The sequence below is a fragment of the Ochlerotatus camptorhynchus genome, unplaced genomic scaffold, assembly GCF_037179485.1.
Source record: "Ochlerotatus camptorhynchus isolate MF236.1 unplaced genomic scaffold, CSIRO-AGI_Acam_v1.1 ptg000539l, whole genome shotgun sequence".
Classification (NCBI taxonomy): domain Eukaryota; kingdom Metazoa; phylum Arthropoda; class Insecta; order Diptera; family Culicidae; genus Ochlerotatus; species Ochlerotatus camptorhynchus.
The window spans coordinates 920,063-939,316 of record NW_027041022.1 but is presented as its reverse complement, the minus strand read 5'-3'; the positions used below and the strand labels follow the sequence as shown (position 1 = coordinate 939,316).

The 19,254-nt window shown below is 37.6% G+C and overlaps 1 protein-coding gene across 3 annotated transcripts in view; it reads left to right on the top strand.

The window, feature by feature from the left end:
• Positions 1-19,254, top strand: part of LOC135713132 (potassium voltage-gated channel protein Shaw-like) — a 301,944-nt gene that overhangs the window by 177,024 nt on the left and 105,666 nt on the right. For all 3 annotated transcript variants that reach the window (XM_065236241.1, XM_065236240.1, XM_065236242.1), the window contains 3 exons: positions 2,641-2,953; positions 12,098-12,247; positions 12,392-12,524. In XM_065236241.1, coding sequence (XP_065092313.1) covers positions 2,901-2,953; positions 12,098-12,247; positions 12,392-12,524 — 336 coding nt within the window. In that variant the 5' untranslated portion in view covers positions 2,641-2,900. The remainder of the gene's footprint in view (positions 1-2,640; positions 2,954-12,097; positions 12,248-12,391; positions 12,525-19,254) is intronic.

Sequence of the window (19,254 nt, the reverse complement as noted above, 5' to 3'; positions counted from 1 at the left end):
CACTTGACGAACGAAACAAGCGATAGTTCAGTCATGTTTGAAAAGAGGAATAATCATCGTGACTCGATAGCAAGAAACACGATGACTTACACGAACATGATGTTGCTCGAAATGAAGCGATTCTTCGAAGAGTTCATTTTCTTTTCTCTGTTTCGAAAATACAGAACCCTGATCCCAGTACAACAACTTTGTAGAAGACAGTATAGCTTCATGTATTGAAATAAATTAGATAATCCACCACAGTGAAAATCCCATAAGCTGTGGGTATCCCTATTCTGTAGCTATGCGAGAATAGACAAAACAAAAAATTCTCATTAACACACGTGTATCATCTTTGGCTTAACTTCGTGAAGCAGCTTGCCAAAAATTTGCTCGATTCCTTCTACCGCCCCGAGTGAGCTGTGTCGCACGAGCTGCTTGTCATGAAAAAAAGGAAGAAGATTATATAATTATAGTTTTCCACTTCTAACAGCGTCATTATTTGGTTCGCTGATCGCTTGTCATTTTGGTCATTTTGATTCCTTCTTTATTTATAAAAAATAATATATGAAATTTTTATTGTTTGTCATTTGAAGATTTGACTGACTGTTAAAAATCCCGGTAAAATTCAACCGACTTCGGCAATCGGTATTAAGTGTGTAGGTCACCAAAAACCTCATTAAATTGTGAGATCGTATACAATCGCAGATTTTTTTTTCAATTGACGAGCCTAAATGTTGTCTTTGTATGCTTAATAAACATAAGGCAAATCGATCTAATGTTGGCCTTGGAACTAAAGATTGTGTCCATAAAATCCCCTTTTCTTCAATTTTTCGTAGAACAAAGCGTCATCTGGACGATTTCCTTCAAAACGAATGAATTGGTCCAATATTAGGAACATTTAGACAAAAATTAGGAACATTAATCCAATTCCATATAACTGAGTACGAGAAACACAATAATAAAGGCTTTTAAAATCATCTACTGAGTACAAATGTACGAGGGACGCAGCTTTCACACCTGATCCCTACCTATCGACTAATCAACTCACGAACTACGCTCCGCTCCTCTGACTGATGGCTTTACTTCCCTTCCGAAGGAAGGCGTGATCAGAGATTTTATGCCTAAGACAATCCCCACGGTGCTGACTGGGATTGAACCCAGGCCCTTTGGAGTAAGAGGCAGTCTCGCTTACCACTAAAACACCGGCTCCTTGAAATCTTGAAGCTTTGTTCGATGTAACGATCGTATTTTCAAACCTATTGAACTTAATGCAATTCAGTAACATTCTATGAGACACAAAGTTGGGCCGACGTATATTTTTTTTGTTTTAGTTCTACAAATCATTCTGGAGTTAATATATTGAAGTTCAGCAAACTCAACGATTTCTTTTAACGTTAACCGTTACACGGAGGTCCACAATATCATATATGTTTTTTTCTTGATTGTCGATCTTGTTTTCCGTGCTGAGCACCAATGCTACACACTTAGAAAAATTGATGTGAATTTAGGTGCTCTGAGACTGACATATACGAGCGTCAATTTTGACATAAAATTGAGTCGTAATAGACGCGAAACTCAGCTCAATCAAACGTACTTTTCGTCGAGTACCGAACTTTTCAGTTACGGAGCACTTAATTTTACATGACATGTTTGTTTACGTCTCATCCTTTATGTCAAAGATGGATTCCGTCACGTGTAAAATTAGGTATTTCTAAGTGTGTACCGACGCCAGGGAGGCAGCTCCCATTTCTGGACCCTACCTATCGATCCATCAACTCATGGACCGGGGACCAACGGCTTTACTTCCCTTCCGAAGGAAGGCGTGATCAGAGATGTTATGCCTCAGAACATCCCGGCGACGCCGACTGGGATTGAACCCAGGCCTGCTGGGGCGAGAGATAATCACATTTACCACTATACCACTGGCGCCGCTTATCTGGATATTTATATCCAGATACTTCCAGCACTAATTTCCGATATCGTCGAGCTAAGTCGATTAGTATCAGATCTAAAATGTGTTTACAGGTGACATTATAGCCTTTCGGTACACCTCGGTGTACGAGAAAGGCAACGTGCGACGTAGGGTAGGACGGGGCAAGATCGCCATCCTATGGTTAAAATAATGTTTATATGTAATAATCGCAATTAAAACAATACAATATTGTATGCCCTTGTTCTTTTATGTCTTCTCTAGATCCATAGGGTTGATGTAGTTCAAGGTGTTGAAATTTGAATTTGATGGGTTCGATTCCCTGTCTGTTCTAGAAAAAATCTTCCTAGAGGAAATTGTCTGTACTTCACGCTCCACGCTATATACAAATTCATGCATTGGGTGGCAAAGGATGCACTCAGTCTAAAACTATGAAAGTGCTATAAAGAACACTTTGTTTAGGGCCAGCAAAACGTTTGCATAAGAAATGTCAAAAACCAAAAAGAAGATAAAGAAGGTGAATTCGCCGTAAACTGTGATCTAATTATAAATTTATATTCGATGAGATCCATTTATTCATCTGAAAACCATTGGTACCAAATAAGAACAAACCTCAATGTTAAACGATTCGGCAGCCAAGAGAATCATATGTCCTGACACGTTTCGGAAAATCCAACTGTGCATGGCATGAAGAATAACCTTCGTAATGAACTTGTGTAATTTTCCAGAATAATGAATGCAAAAACAGCGAAAACTATGAAATGACGAGATCCAACCTACAAATGCAGTAGAAGGACAAACCACAGTTGGTCCTAGCATAAAAGAACAAGGCTCAAAGTGGAAAATAAAAGTTGAAACAAGTGAGTGCATAAAAAGTGAGCGAAAAAATTACTCTCCAACCGAGTGAACAAATGGACTGTCATGAATTATGAAAATGATTTAACGCTGAGCAAGCCAAGCAGAGGACAAGCAGCAGCAGCAGCAGCAGATGCACGCGATGGACGGCGAAAATCGTATCATTCTCAACGTGGGAGGCATCAGGTGAGTGGAATCGTTCTCTCCATTTGTCTTTTTTTTTATCTGGTTCATCTAGTGAGTTTACTTTGGTGATGATATTTTTTGGTCCAGATGTACAACCAAACTCAAGCTCTCGTCGTAACAAGTACGAAAATCTGCTCGGTTTTTCCAGTGTTACGCTCCTGCAGGATTTGAAATATGACCTGCTTTATGATAGGCATTTGGCTCGGTGGCAGAGTAAGGATGAGGATGATGTGCTTTATCACCGGAGAACTTTAATAGAAGGGCATGATCAGGAGGATGACGCAGATTTTTCATTTGGCCTATGCCACCGAATGGGGAAGAGCAAATGGACTGATATGGAGATATCACGATGATGAATAACGGGATAAGGAAAACTTTTGAGAGATTTGTAATAAGCTGGAAAAGTTCATTGGTAGTTGTTTGTTATTGAGGCTTTGCATCGCTTTAAAATGCGAAACGAGAGATGTATTTTATTTGAGAAAAATAACTGCATCCTAGCAAAATTAAAGACATCCACTTTTCCGTTCGTAGCTGAAGAAGGAAAGCTTAAATTATTCAACAATGCAGGTCCACGTAGTCAGCCCGGCAGTGCTAAGATTGAGTCCAACTTCTGTCCCTTCGCAGTCACGTAAAAGCCCTTCCGAGTTCAATTACATCATCATCCTGTTCTGTTGCACTTTGCAACGCAGTTGAACATGAAGAGGACAAAATCGTCCCATTCTCGTTGCGTTGCGTTACTTGTCGAGATGTGCAATTGCGATACTTTCCAAGCGAGTCGTTAGCTTCTAGATGGCCCCATTGCAACACCAGCACTGCTGTACTTATCAGAGCGTACTAATTGCTCCTAATTACCTTCTCAATGTCTTCATCGAGATGTGCTTTTTGTAGACGATGATGGTCTTGCTAAGAGGACTCTTCGGTTGCAAAGGCGTCTTCCATAAGGACTGCAAAAAGTAAGATCCATTCCCTAGATTGATGTCAGTATAATTAATACAAGTGCTATAGGTCCTTGTCTGTTTGCCAATGAAGAGTACCTGTAGAACATGGTTTGTCCACAGCTGCTTGAGATGGCTGTACGCAAATTATCGATACATCTTTTCACCCCTCTGGTAGTTTTAAGATGGCATAATTAATTTATATCTGTTGCGATGCAATGGTGCTGAAATGTGCAATTAGATGAGATGAACGATCTTTATTTAATTACTAGTCAGGCCCCAGGCTGTCCGGGGAGGTAAAAAGCTGATGATATTATTCTACCAGTCAGTGTGTAAGTTGAAGTGAAAGCACATTAAAGTTTAGCATACATTTAACTTTCACCTGTCCCCAAACTTTTATCCAATTACCAACGTTCGGTAGTTGTCGTCATGGTTTGGCAAACTTGCCAAACCCTCTGGGAGACATGTCACATCCAATATAATTACTTGCCAAGTTTTGGGTAGCTTTCCCTAAGACGTGTACCCCATCGTTTAATTGCTTTCATCCGCAGATGTGTCGGTCGGCATGCATGTGCGTATAAGTTTCAGGTAACCCTAACACATTCAAGCACGCACGCACGCACGCTCGCACGCACGACACTAACCTGCTTGTATCCGAGAAGGATGAGGTGGGATTGCATATCAAATTAAATACAAACAATCCGTAATATAGACGGTGTCAAACAGGTTTCAGACGTACATAACATTATGATGAAGACGTCTATTATCAACCAGAGGGGATATGTGTTAGACTCAATGCAAGTCTGTTGAAAGGAGTTTGGGCATTATGCGTACGCTTACTCTACCAGATGGAATTGAAGGTTATTGATTTCCTGTTGATCATAGAGAGGACAGCTTCATTTGTATGTTCCCTATACTGCCGCTCTTCGCATGGCGAAAACCAGCAAGCCGAGAAAATCGGATTTTAAGCTTGATTCGTACTATTGCTTCTTATGTGATGAGATAACCAATTTGGCTGTCTTTTCAAACCTTTTCAGAACAAAGTTATTGAGTTCATCCAGTATTATGCAAATATGGGTGGTTAGCTACCATTTGCATTGAAAAACTCAGTTTTGACCAAAACTACTATGGGGCCGACATGCGAAGAGCGGCAGTATACTTCGTAAGAGCTTTTCACTTGAGTCCTACCAGAATACCTTTCAGACTGTCAAAGTCAAAATGTATGATTCAAGGAGTATTTGATTATTTCTCGATGAATATTCACGTCTTGATTTTTTTTTTTTCAAAGCATTTATATCCTCCTAATCCTAGGTAATTTTCAGAACTGGAGCCGTCTAAATAAGCATTAGTGATGAGAAATCTCGAATATTTTCACTTTCATTCACTCACAATGGGTGACAATGCTTCGATGAGGCTGTATCATAATTTTCATAACAGTTTATAATCATACATTGCAATCATACCAGCAGTGTTCGGAAAATCAATCTCAAATCTCATTCATTGAGCCTCCCTGCGAGAATAAACTCGCGTGCGAATGCGACAAACAAAATTCACGCTTGAGATTCTCATGCATATTCACGCACTCACACTCACAACGCAGAAAAATCATTCCACCTTTAAACTCATAAAAACCACTCAAACGTCAATTGATATCATACCTATGCATGTTGTGTTCGATTTCCAACCCCTGATGCACAAACAATAGTAATAACAATAATAACGCCAAAATATAAAGAAATGAATTTTTGAACCTGAAAACTCATCGGTGATTTTTGCGACGTTGTTGCAAAAGACAAAATTCAAAGGCGCATAAACTAATGCGTGAGATATGAGTTTTTGAGTTTTTCCGAACACTGCATACCAGTCATAGAAACATTTAACATATTGAGCATTTCCAAGCCAATTAAAAAAATAAATAAAATTGCTAACCTGATTTGCATGCAGCTTTGCATAATTGAACTGAAATTCGACCATTTTGAATCGCCCAAAAATCTACAAATTGCGAATTTTGCAACAAACCATAACTCGAAAGCGTCACTTCCAATCAAAATGGCGTCTGAGATTAAGTTGTGAGAAAACGTAATTTATTTACAGGAAAAAATCGAGAAATCTAGAAAAAATTAAGGGTTGTGTCCCAAGCATGACCGTATTATTGGTATAGGACTACGAGATTGTTGTTTTCTGCTCGTCTTTATAATAATTACCAAATTAATGATTAATAAATTTTATTCAAAAATAAACAAACATTCAATTCAAAGCTTTGAAATCAGGCGACAATATCCTTAATTAAATTAAATTTTCAAATTTTCGAATTCAGTTCCTATCCCATTCCAGACCAATTTTCAGGTGCCTGCTGAATAATGTTTATTTACTGTAACCGGAATGAAAAATCGCCAATTAAAATGCATTAAACTGGTTCAAAATACTTCAAAGTACATCACACTATACAACTACATTTTGATGTTGCTGAATTATGACAGATAAAATTAAACTCATTTGAGCTAGTCCTTTATCAGTGTGCAATCAAAAACTAACAAACAGCGAACGCTGTAATTCCATAATTTTTTTTCTCGATGTGTATGTGCCAATGCTACAAACGCCAATCCAGCTCCCACATCTGGACCCTACTTATCGACCCATCAACTCCGGGACCGAGGAACAACGGCTTTACTTCCCTTCCAAAGGTGTGGTCATAGATTTTACACCTCCGAAAATCTCGACGGCGCCGACTGGATTTGAATTACATTTTTTCAAAAATTTCACTATATTTTTCACAACGAATCGATCTGATCTATACAAATTTACTAACAAGGCTCATGGAACATTCTAAGGAACTCATCCCAATGGAGTAACTGGAAGAACGTGAGAAAAACATCAAGTGATATCTGCTTTCAAGGTAGTTCTGAGGATCTGAAGATTCCATGTGGAACCTAAGGAGAATAGCAAGGTAGTTATGAGTAAATAAAATTCCATGGAAACCATGAAAAACTATGAAAAGGAGTCTTTGTCGCAAATTCATTAGATTTACCGAGGTTAAATGCTAAGGAATTCTGAGAAAACTTCTAAGAGAACCCTGAGGATTTTTTTTACAGATTCACAGCTTGACTATATATAAGGATTGTAAGATAAAAGGGTGCCTCGCTAAGCTCAGTCGGTACTGGCGCAACTACAAAGCTAGACCATGCTGGAGGTGGCTGGGTTCCATTCCCGGTCCGGTCTAGGAATTCGTCGGGTTGGAATTTTTTTTCGACTTCCCTGGGCATAGAGTTGTGATCAGGGCGTCACAGTATCAGCTTCAGTCGAATAAATCGATGCGCTGGCTTTCTTTTTCTGTTAAAGTCGAACAGCTTCGCAGCATTCTAGAACCTCATTTGGCATGCACAAACAAATGTTCAACCGCTAGTCTCTTTTTCTCCCACCGCTACATTGGTCTTTCTTTCAAGCTTCGGTGAAACAGGCGAGCGAAAGAGCGCTCGACTTTGATAGTTTCATCTTTCATGAAACACATCACCAGAGGTTTCATGACGTATATGACGGAAAATGAAAATACATATATAAAGCATTTCTCACTTGAAAACACTTGAAGATTAGACGTAATATGTTAAATTTTTCTTCCATCCACATATTAATCTTATATAAAAAATAACGAAAACGGAACATAAAGCATATTAAACAAATTGAAAGAACGGTGAATGGGGTTTCGTTTAACTAGAAAATCGACATTACTTACATTGAAAACAATGAGCAAAGCAACGACGAGAAGATTCACAGCCAGCCTTTCCTTCTAAACATGCTTCTTTTTCATTTTCATTGCTTGCTGAGAGTCAAGCTAGGCGTTATAGAAATGAAGCTTTGAACACGTTGTATGAGAGAAACAAAACTCGAGTTCATTTTAGAGTTTCGAAAATGTAGAGTAATGCAAAAATGGTACAGGCATCGAAAGCTCTCTATGAATGACTTTGGAAGTGCATCTAGAGCACTAAGTTGAGAGCACGCAATAAGCTAATATGCGATAAGTAATAAGCTTGAAATGCGGAAAAGATGAGAAAGAAGCACACAAAAGGTCAAAAGACAAAAGTCAAATAATTTAAAAGTCGAATGATAATTAGCCTTCCTAATTATCATTTGACCTTATCACCATTTGCCTTTTTACCTTTATAAATAATTGAGAAACGATCTAAAAAAATAAAGATGATAAATACCGAAAAAGACTTAAGGTCGAAAAAGACAAATGGTCGAAAGGAACGAAATATCAAATGGATAAAAGGTCGAATCAAATTAGAATATATTAAATAAGGAAAAGTTATATTTTCTAAATGAAAGATTAAATAGAATAAAGGTTGAAATGGTCACACTGTCGAATGAAAGTTAGGGAGACAATATGTCGAAATGGACAAAAGATTGAGTGGACAATTTGTTAAGTGAACAAAAAGTTGAATCAATTAAATGTCTAATGAAATTCTAAAATACCAAATGTCGAATGGTCAAAATGCCACATAGGGCAAAAGGTTGAGTTTTAAGTTACTTAGACTTTAAGTCTTTCGACCTTTTGCCCTTTTCGTCCTTTGTTCATTCGACCTTTTTCATATTTTAACCGTAACGCTTTTGCAACCTTTTGTCCATTCAACCTTTTTTCATTTAGATAGTTTGTCCCATTAAGCATTGTCCCATTAAACATCATTGGAGCTTTTTGTCCTTCGATCTGTTGTGCTTCGACTTTTTATCTCTTGAAATATTGTCTTTCAAGCTTTTGTCAAAGATTCGAATTATGAATGAAACTGTTTACCATCTGTTTGCTGGACGGATCCCGCTATGGTTGCAAAGGAAAATTTAACAAATTATGTTATGAGCCTGATGTTAATGGGAAGTTTACCGCTCCGAAAAAAATAATTACGTTTCGATTTTTCTTAAAATATTTGAAAAAGATATCAAAAATCTAAAAAAAAACCTTTTTTTCTAATTTTCTTAAGTAAATACTAGTACACAAAAAAAAATATTTGGTTGTCATCATGACATAAAAATTGATTTTTCATCGACTTCTCGGTTTTGCTGAGAGTTATTTTTTTAATGATGAGAGAGAAAAAATATTTTTACGTGAAATTTTTAAATATTTTTTCCAAATATTTTTTAAAAAGTAGAAAAAAATTTGATTTTGTTTTTTGAATTTTTAATATCTTTTTCCAATATTTTTTATAGAAATCAAAACGTAATTTTTTTCAGACCGATGAACTTTCCCTAAAGCTCAGTCGGATGTCACAATGCAAATTTTTTACCAAGTTCACTCATAGTTCTAGTTTGTTTGGTAACAAACGCATTGGACTCCGCACTCCTGAGCGAAAAAAACTCGCGTGCTAAAGTGTGGTCCACTATATTTATTTTATAGCAGCGCCTCTAGTGGTCGAATTTGAAATGTTTTGAGAGCGATTTGTTTTGAAAGTACTCGTATTTCGGTGGTGATAGTTTCGTCTTGATATGTTCAGTATTAAAAAAATTTGTTTTAGATGGAAGACGAGAAGAGAAAATTGATCCTGCTCACCGTTTTGTTGGTGATGATAAGCTTGGTTTTGAGTCTGCAGCTGCAAATTCCTTGTCAGATCATCAGTTTCTAGGAGAATTTATCGGCGAAAATAAACATGATTTTTCTGGGGACATCACCCAGTGCTATGGCCAGATACAACTTTTGTCTGGGAACTTGCCTGAAATCCATATTGACACAGGTTTCGTCGTCAATGAGAAGCCATCCCCTGTACTTCATCAGAACCCGGCCGTACAACTTCCGGGTGCGTGTTCTGGTCACTAGATTCTGCTTCATCGTCCTGTTCGGTTGCTTGGAGTCTTACGGACAATACTACGGCTGGCACTGTATTTTTTGGCGACATCCCGATTCGAGAGCTCTGGGTTTCTCTTAATCGACCTCAACACCAGACAGGTCAGCTGCTGATCCAAAGTACCAGTTGGATGTTTGCTTTGAACCTTTCGGGCTACACTCTTGCAATCACGGAACCGCTTGAGAACATCTCGCACGGTAGAAACGGAAATTTTCAACTTTTTCGCGATACTTCGAATCTACTACGTTGGGTTTAAGACGTGGGTGTTCAAGATCAATATTCTTCTCTCGTCTACTATTTAGTACATCTTTTTTAATAATGCACGTATCGAGACAAAACTTTCACCACTGATACACGTGTACTTTCAAACAAAAAAATCGCTGCCAAAACATTCGAAATCCATTCACTAGAGGCAGTGTTATAGAAGATATAAAGTTTCCGGATTCTTAGTGGACCAGACTTTATTCTGCAAACAAATGTAATGGTTGAAATTTTCATGCATTTTCACTCACAGCTCAAAACTAATCAAAACCAGTCAAACGTCAATTGATGGCTGTAGCATACTATTTAACATGTGGAAACAATTTGCAATCCCTAAAGTAAAATATCCTCTTTCATTGTCACAACTTAAAACAGCGTTACATAACCCTCTTGGCCGAGCAATAAATGATGCATTGCTAGCAACAGTTCATTTCCCATTTACCTATCCATGACCTTCGCAAAGTTAGTCTGTGCAAAAACTGGTACAAATTGATGAAGGTTCAGAGGTAGCGCAAATGGTTTGATTTTGGCGAATTACTATGGGCAATTTCTCAATTTAATTTACATCGCTCTGACTTTGGTTCAAGCTTTTCAAACGATAAATAAATTGACAAAAATGACCAACAAACGCTTGGTTCTTGTTATGAAATTATTGTCATTGTCTGGCACATATTCAACTATCAATATACCCTATATTGATTTCTTGCATTTCAATCTTTCTTGCATTGTTGCCAAACTGACCGTGACAACAGGATTGTTGTCCATTGTCGTACTAAGTTAAATAAACATACGAATTATGAATTCCATAAGCGAACGACACTTGTGAATTCCATAAGCGTGACTTAAAAATGGTTAACGTCTTACACAAGGTAGTTATTATACGCCTTTAGCCTTTTCCATTTCCCAAGCACTGACTGATGAGTGTTCAAAACACGGGCCCCGTAATCTCAACGTTCATGGTTATATTGTTACATTGGTACATTGTTATACGACTTCTGGTTGCCTGGTGTGTATTACTCGAGTAAGCTTGGTACTGGGTAATGCAAATGTTCGCAACACAGGATACCATAGAGGCACCTATCTAGTTGTATTCCCTAATTTATACATCATACTTTTTATTGTTGACAGTGAAATTAAAACAATTTTTCTTCTACTCTGGTGTCTCTTTAAAATATAGAGCAATTTCTGACGTCAGTCTGTCATGAACACCGACATTCAGTAGTTGAAATGCTATCTTTGTTCATCCTCATCCTGATCCTGACTCCTACCAAGGTTGCAAAGACTCATTTCAGCTAAAACAATGTTTTTCTAAATTATGAAATAATTAGATGCCATGATCAAATTTAGAATTGGTAGGATACAAGAAGAGGTTGCAAAGAATGTGTTTGACATATTAAACCTGTTTATTTCACTTCATGAGAGTCACAATCATCGATTTTTCACAAACTCACTCACTCACTCACTCACTCACTCAGCGATCAGCAAATCGCTGATTGTGACGCATAGAAAGCAAAATTTACAGGTTTTATGTTTCCAACGCATACTTTGTAACCACTTCTTGTAAGTTACAAGTAAAACATGCCATCATACCATCTTTTGGTTTTATTATTCCGAAAAACATTATTTTAGCTGAAATGAGTCTTTGCAACCTTGACTCCTACAGTGGTTTCCCTGATAAGCAAGAATATTTACTGAAGCGAACTTGCTCTCCTCACCAGCAGGACAGTGATAAACCCATAAGTCCTCTCCACACTCGACTTCTAACAAAACAAAAAAAAAAAACAAGTTTTCATAAACTTCGGAAGACCAGCTTACGATAATGGAACTCAGTGCATGGGGTGTGTGTAAAGATGAGAGCACCGGATTTGTTTAAAGTACATGAATCCTTGATGATGTTTACTCTGTTGTCGTTCAAATTCCACCCCCCCAATCCTCTGTCCCTCTGTTTGTTGTTCCATATGTCAGTCATGTTATTAAAAGTTGTTTGGTTTTCTCTTTCTCCATTTTCCATCTCTTTCTGTTGATCTCTACGCTACGCTATGACGATGACACCACCCACACCGTATGTCAACTATATGTAAACTTGGGTGACGATGGCCCCACGATGGAATCATATGCAGATATGAAACGTACAAGGCAACGCTGAAGAAGATTCCTGCTACCCGACTCTCACGTCTGACCGAGGCGCTGGCCAATTACGATCCCGTTCTGAACGAGTACTTTTTCGATCGACATCCGGGAGTTTTCGCTCAGGTGCTGAATTACTATCGGTGAGTTACCCACGGCAGCAGCATAATTTTACACAATGTACACACAGCTAGGACACATGAATAATTCTCTCAGCTCAAAATGAATCCCCCATCAAATGCATTACACTTTCCGCCTCATTTATCTTGCCCGTTTTGTTCTCTCAGAACCGGCAAACTGCACTACCCGACCGATGTCTGCGGGCCACTGTTTGAGGAGGAGCTGGAGTTTTGGGGCCTTGACTCGAACCAGGTGGAACCGTGCTGCTGGTCAACGTACAGCGTGCATCGAGACACACAGGTAAGTGTCCACGACGACGACGACGACGACGACGACAAATTGGGATGGAAAATTCGAATGAGGGAAAGAAGTAAAACGAGTACTCGAGCAATTCGTTGCCATGCAGACAGTCAGCTGGGAATGACTTAATTACGACTGTTATTTTTTTAAAGAGAAATGACTTGCTGGTTGGTTGTCAGGCGACACGCAAAACTGGAGCGGCGTAACGAATTTAATAGGGTTTTGATGGAGATCCAGGAGTTTTATAATACCGCCTCCGTTTCTTGAACATTTGAAGGACAAGAAATCAGTTCCAGTCGTAATCTTTGTGGCAGCACAATTAAACCATGCTTCAAAGAAACGCACTCACACTACTGTTGGCGTTTGCATCCTTTATTTGATCATTTTATTTCTGGAGATTGATTTCGCTAATTTTGGTGAAAATGAATATTCCAAATAAATTTTGAAAAGAATTTTGAGTTAGATCTGATGATCATTCCAAGAAAATTCCGAGGCTATTCGATTCTGAGAAAAGCTTCAAATTATATTTATGGAAAATTCCAAAGCAATTCTAAAAATTATTTCAAGTGAATTCTGTAGAGAGTTCCAATGGAATTCTGAGAACATTACCAAGGGAATCGAATTTTGAGGGCACAATTTCAATGAAATTCTGAGAAGGAATTCCGAGGATAATTCCAAGGGTATTTCGAGAAAAAAAAATATAGATTAAGCTGAGAAAAAAGTCAAAACATATTTTTGTCCTTTTCGTCCACCTAAAATATTCATAAGTATTACAAGCGATCAATGAATAATGAAAAATCAACAAATCATCCTATTACACTAGAAATCCCGCAATCTGATGCTATCATAATTTTCAGCAATGGCAGGAATGCTCACGAACTCCCAACATTTGCCAGAAAACTTACTACTAACTCAAGGTATCTTCCAAATAAGCTTCAAAATTGTATTTTTTTTTTTATCAAATGTTAAATTCAGTCCTCTTTATCCGTAATACGCGCTCGAGGTTCAAACCTTTGTAGACCACCCAAAAAAAAAATATATTAAATCAAATATTAAAAATCCATCATCACCATCGTGGCGAACAAAATAGTTTTTGCAGGGCTACAATAATTATTAAAAAGTCTTTATAGCAGCTATCCATACAAAATAATCCGTTAAAAATAACTTCGACAAGAAACATAATTTGTAAATTCATAAAAAAATCACTGGTTAACCGTTCAAAAGACAGTTTTAAGGTGTGAAATGCAATGTCTCTTAAATTCTGCTAATTTTGTTGCAAGTTTAATTTGTCTAGGCATCGAATTGAAAACATTTATTCCTTTAAAAAATAATAAATTCTGTGAAGCACAAGTCAAGAAGTTTGGTGTTCTTATTTCATGCGCGTTTTTAGTTTTATATATTTGAGTCAAATATACAATTCTTTGCTTCACCGACAGCCATTGTAAGGCATCTAGCATCAAAGTTGAGGAAGTGAATCTAAATCAAACGCATTAAATTATTCTGCAAGCGCTATAATCTTGAAATTTGTGTTTCATTGGCCTGAAATAAAATGGAAGGGCAAAAGTCTAGATGATTGATGATTGAGATGATTGATTTGGATAGCTGTATTTTATTGGCAATAGTTAAATCTACCTCTTGAAAATTTTCTTGATGACATTATCAATTTGACAGTTGAACTTAAGGTTGTCATCAAATCAATTACAACAGAGACGTTCTCATATACTCGATTCCGCGAAATTACCATAAATTTAGTTTTATTTTTATTCAATTTCAACTGTTTCTAATTTAACCATCTATTAACAGAACGAAAATCTTCATTCAAGTGTAAAACGGCATCATCTAAATCCTTAGCTGCAATGAATAACACAGCATCATCTGCAAAAAGATTAATGTCGCAAAATCGTAAAACACGTCGCAAGTCATTAATATACATAATAAATAACAGGGGCCCTAATACACTTTCCTGGGGCACTCCAAGGTTATTCTCCATGGAACCGGAAACATAATCATTAAAAACACTCCGTTGAGTTCTGTCAGACAAATAGCTTTCAAACCATTTATATGCAGTACTCGTTATTCCAAAGCGCTTGATTGATCGTAACAATAAGTGCCTAGCAATTGTTTCAAAAGTGCGTTTAAGATCCAAAAAAATAACAGCAAAAATCGTATCTTTACACTCTAAGTTATTTTTCCACTTTGCTAATACCAAATTCAACGCGGTTTCACAAGAACAACCTTCCGATATCATGATTGTTCTGGTATCAACAAACTATTACCACAGACAAACAGACATAATACTTAGAAGAAAATTCTTCAATTCGTCAAGCGCATTTTGCATGCGCACTAGCACCATCTATCATGAACATTAGTTTCTTTTCCCTTGTTCTTTCATTACGTCAGCTGTGTTTAATAAAAACAAAACAGATGGAAGTCAGTGATGTCGGTTCTACGAAATTTTCCGTAGATTTATAGAATTGATTGAGGTCTGCAGAAATACGGATCCGTAGAAAAAAATCGCAGAAGCTTAGACTGTTTTTAAGGGATTTGTTTTGTTTGTTTATTGTGCTTTTTTTTTGCTAGACAATAGTTTTTAAACGAGGTAATGCATCACTTTATAGTGCACTTTCTAAAGGTGAAAAGGTAAATGAATAATTATACAATGACGATGTTCCTTAATAAGTAAAAAAAAATCTCCTTGAAATAGATCGGGTTGCTCCTTAACTGATTGATCAAAATACGTTAAAAATCTTAAAATGCTCAGTAAATATTTAAAGTACGCTCCCTAAAATAGAGAAAACTGTACAGTAAGCATTTGAAAATGCTCCTTAGTATGCACCACTTTGCACCATTTTGAAGTGTAATTGTACCATATAATTGTATCGCAATTTGAATTCAGCTTTGTACAAGGCTCATGTCATGAGAGTGCAGACTAATCTTCGGAGAAATCCAAAAAGCTTTTGGAAGTTCGTCAATAGTAAGCGGAAAAGTTCATCTGTACCGAGCAACGTGATTTTTGACGACGTCGAAGCGAAATCTTCTTCTGAAAGCTGCGAACTGTTTGCCAGATTTTTTGCTTCTGTGTTTGACCAAACTCCTGCCTCTGAAATCGAAGCTGAGTCTGCTGCTTTTGACATTCCCATGGACTTTATTAGTCTGTCGACATTCGTAGTTACTCCTGCAATGATCATATCTGCTGCCAAAAAGTTGAAAAGTTCGCTTTCTGCTGGTCCCGGCGGTATACCATCGATTTTGTTTTGCCGCTGTGCTGTTGACTTAGCTGAGCCACTGTCTGTAATTTTCACCCGGTCGCTCGATGAAGGGGTTTTTCCTGAGGTATGGAAGCAGTCATTTATGTTTCCCATCTTCAAAAATGGTGACAAGAAAAACGTCAGGAACTACAGAGGAATAACGAGCTTATCAGCTGCGTCAAAGCTGTTTGAAATAATTGTCAGCTATATGATTCTACGCCAGTCGCACAGCTATATTTCTACCGTTCAACACGGTTATATGCCTGGAAGATCGCTCACGACGAATCTACTAAGCTTCACCAACACTTGCATAACTGCTATGGAAAGCAAGGCTCAAGTTGATGTCATCCATACTGACCTGAAGGCGGCTTTCGACAAGATCGATCACTATGTGCTGTTGGCTTAACTGTCACGTCTCGGATCATGCTCTAAGCTAGTGTCTTGGCTGAACTCTTACCTAACGGGAAGGAAACTCCGCGTTAAATTTGACTCCTGTGTTTCTTCGACCTTCTGCAATACATCCGATGTTCCCCAAGGAAGCAACTTGGGACCATTATTGTTCACACTGTTTTTCAACGACGTAGCTTCGAAATTAGGCTTGGAATGCGTGATCATCTACGCCGATGCCCTGAAAATATATTTAGTTAATCGCTCAACTGAAGATTGCCACCATTTGCAACAACTTTTAGACCTATTTTCTGACTAGTGCTTTCGGAACAAGTTAATTATTAGCGTACCGAAGTGCTCTGTTATGACCTTTCATCGTTCTAAACAACCAATATTGTTCGATCATCACATCAAGGGTACTTCACTTAAATGAGGTACGGCCAATTCTCGAAACCACTTCTGTTGTTTGGACTCCAAATGATGTTTCCTGGACGTTAAGGATTGAACGTGTCCAGCGACGATTCATCCGGCTAGCACTGCGTCATCTACCTTGGCGCGATCCGTTGAACCTCCCTGCCTATCCCGATCGATGTAGACTGTTGGGCATGGACACCCTTGAAAGAAGGCGAAGATTACAACAGGCGACATTCGTGGCGAAGTTGCTAAATGGTGAAGTCGATTCTCCCCCGGATACTTTCTATGTTGGACTTCCTTGCTGCTCAACGTTCTCTTCGGCAGCGGTCATTACTACAGGACAGATTTCACCGTACTTTGTTTGGATATAATGAACCAATATCGTCGATGATTCGAGCTTTTTCGGTGGTGGAGGATCTCTTTGAGTTCGGCGAAACTTCTGGTCGTTTTAAAAATAGAATTACTAGGTTGTCAATTTTGTAGTTGTTTTGAAAATGTTTTCTCATATTCATTAAGACCACATATGTCAGATGAATTACAAATAAATATAAATAAATAAATAAATAAATATATCATCGAAAAAGCTGCTGTAGAAAGGTTAATAAGTACCATGAAATCAGCTGAAATGTTCAGTAAATCATTGTGTGCATTTGTGCATTTTTACTGAACATTTCAGCTGATTTCATGGTACTTATTAACCTTTCTACAGCAGCTTTTCCGATGATATATGGTATAATTACACTTCAAAATTGTACAGAGCGGTGCATACTAAGGAGCATTTTCAAATGCTTAATGTACAGTTTTCTCTATTATAGGGAGCGTACTTTAAATATTTACTGAGCATTTTAAGATTTTTGACGTATTTTGATCAACCATTTAAGGAGATTTTTTTACTTATTAAGTATAATTTCATCCGTTTTATTGAGCAAAAGTAGGGCTGTCCTTTCTAAATGTAGATGTATCAATGTACATCATGCACACTTAGAAATAATTAATTTTACACGTAACGGAATCCATCTTTAACATAAAAGATGAGACGTAAGCAAACATGTTATGTAATATTAACCCTAGTAGCACGCTTGTCTCTAATCGGTTGTGGAAACTTCTTTACGACTTATTTCAGTAATAAACAAGTTGCTGCAACTTATTGAAGTGGAAGTGTGCTACTCGGGAAGTGTTCCGAGACTGAAAAGTTCGTTGCTTGACGAAAAGTACATTTGATTGAGCTATATTTCGCGTCTGTTATGACTCAAACTTATATCAAAATTTACGCTCGTATATGTCACTCTCAGGACACCTAAATTTACATGCATTTTCTAAGTGTGTGGCATCCCTGATAAGTTCGAAATGTGGTGGATTGCTCAATGCTTCAGTGGCGCCACCATGACAAATGCAAGCACATTCCCAACTAAAACATTATTTGCGATGAATGTGATTGTGAGTGTTATGTCTGTTTGTCTGTGCTATTACTCCAACAACTGACCTTTAACAGCAAGCTCTAAAATTTTCTCTAATGGGTGCAACATGTTTATGGGACGAAACTCTTCGGCTTTTATCGTTCCAGTAATTTTTTGAACAGGAGCCACTTAGGATTACTTCCAAATTTACATTTTTTTATTATTATTAATTTATTTGATAAGGCCCAAACTTTTTTTTTTGTAATTCTTTATTAAAGAGATTTTTAGCCTTAGGCTAGTTCATCTCTAATAAGGCTCAACCGAATCAACTTTACAGAGCCGAGAATTCTTGTTCACTATACAATACATCTTAAAACTATAGTCAAAAGGTACAACACAATAAACATTTTATCTTCCACTATCCAATAAGCCTCCTCTTCCAGAACGGGAGCCGCTTCCAGTGGTTTACTTGTATGGTCGATTCGCCAACGAGGGTCAGAGCGCTTCCATTGTAGCACAGAACAGATAGGTAACATGGGAATCAGAAATGGAGCCATTTAAATTTCAATTGGTAGTGACACCCAGCGGTGGAGAGAACGCTTTTTACACTCAAAATTTATTTACACTTATACTACCTTTTACCATTTATACCAACTTTACTGGTATGTACAATTCAAACATACCCAAGATTTATATATTGAAAGGTGTGTACACTTCTGTTGGTGCTTATGTATAGAGTGTCTGTAGGCAACATCTTATTCACAGATTTCATCAATGCTTCCTGCAAAAGCAAAGGTGAGTAAAATGCTAATTGTGGAATGAGACGATCACATCAAACAAAAAATGTATTTATGATTTTTCTGCTAATTCTAGTACGATTATCATAGTTCCATACTTTTGGATATTCTAAAACACATTTGGAATAAAACATATTCAAAGATTAACGATAGAAAATAGGGGAAATGTCGGATTCAGCACTTCTTTACCTATTATCATTAGCGGGTATTTATTTGCATCAAGTTCCAATGCATTGTTCTGCAAACAATTAACACTCTAAGTCTGTGCTCTAAGACTTCATTTACTCCCCTGGCGATAAAAAGGAAAGAAGTGCCGAGGCCGACATGTCACGCAACCATAATAGTCCATTTTATGAAATGACAGGAGCTGGTTTGCCTGCCAGAATTTGATGATATTGATATTGCTTCTCACAGCCGTTAGGTAACCGCCTCCTGTCAAAGTTAATTCATGAGTTGAACCAGAAACGTCTCATAAAATGCTCTATTG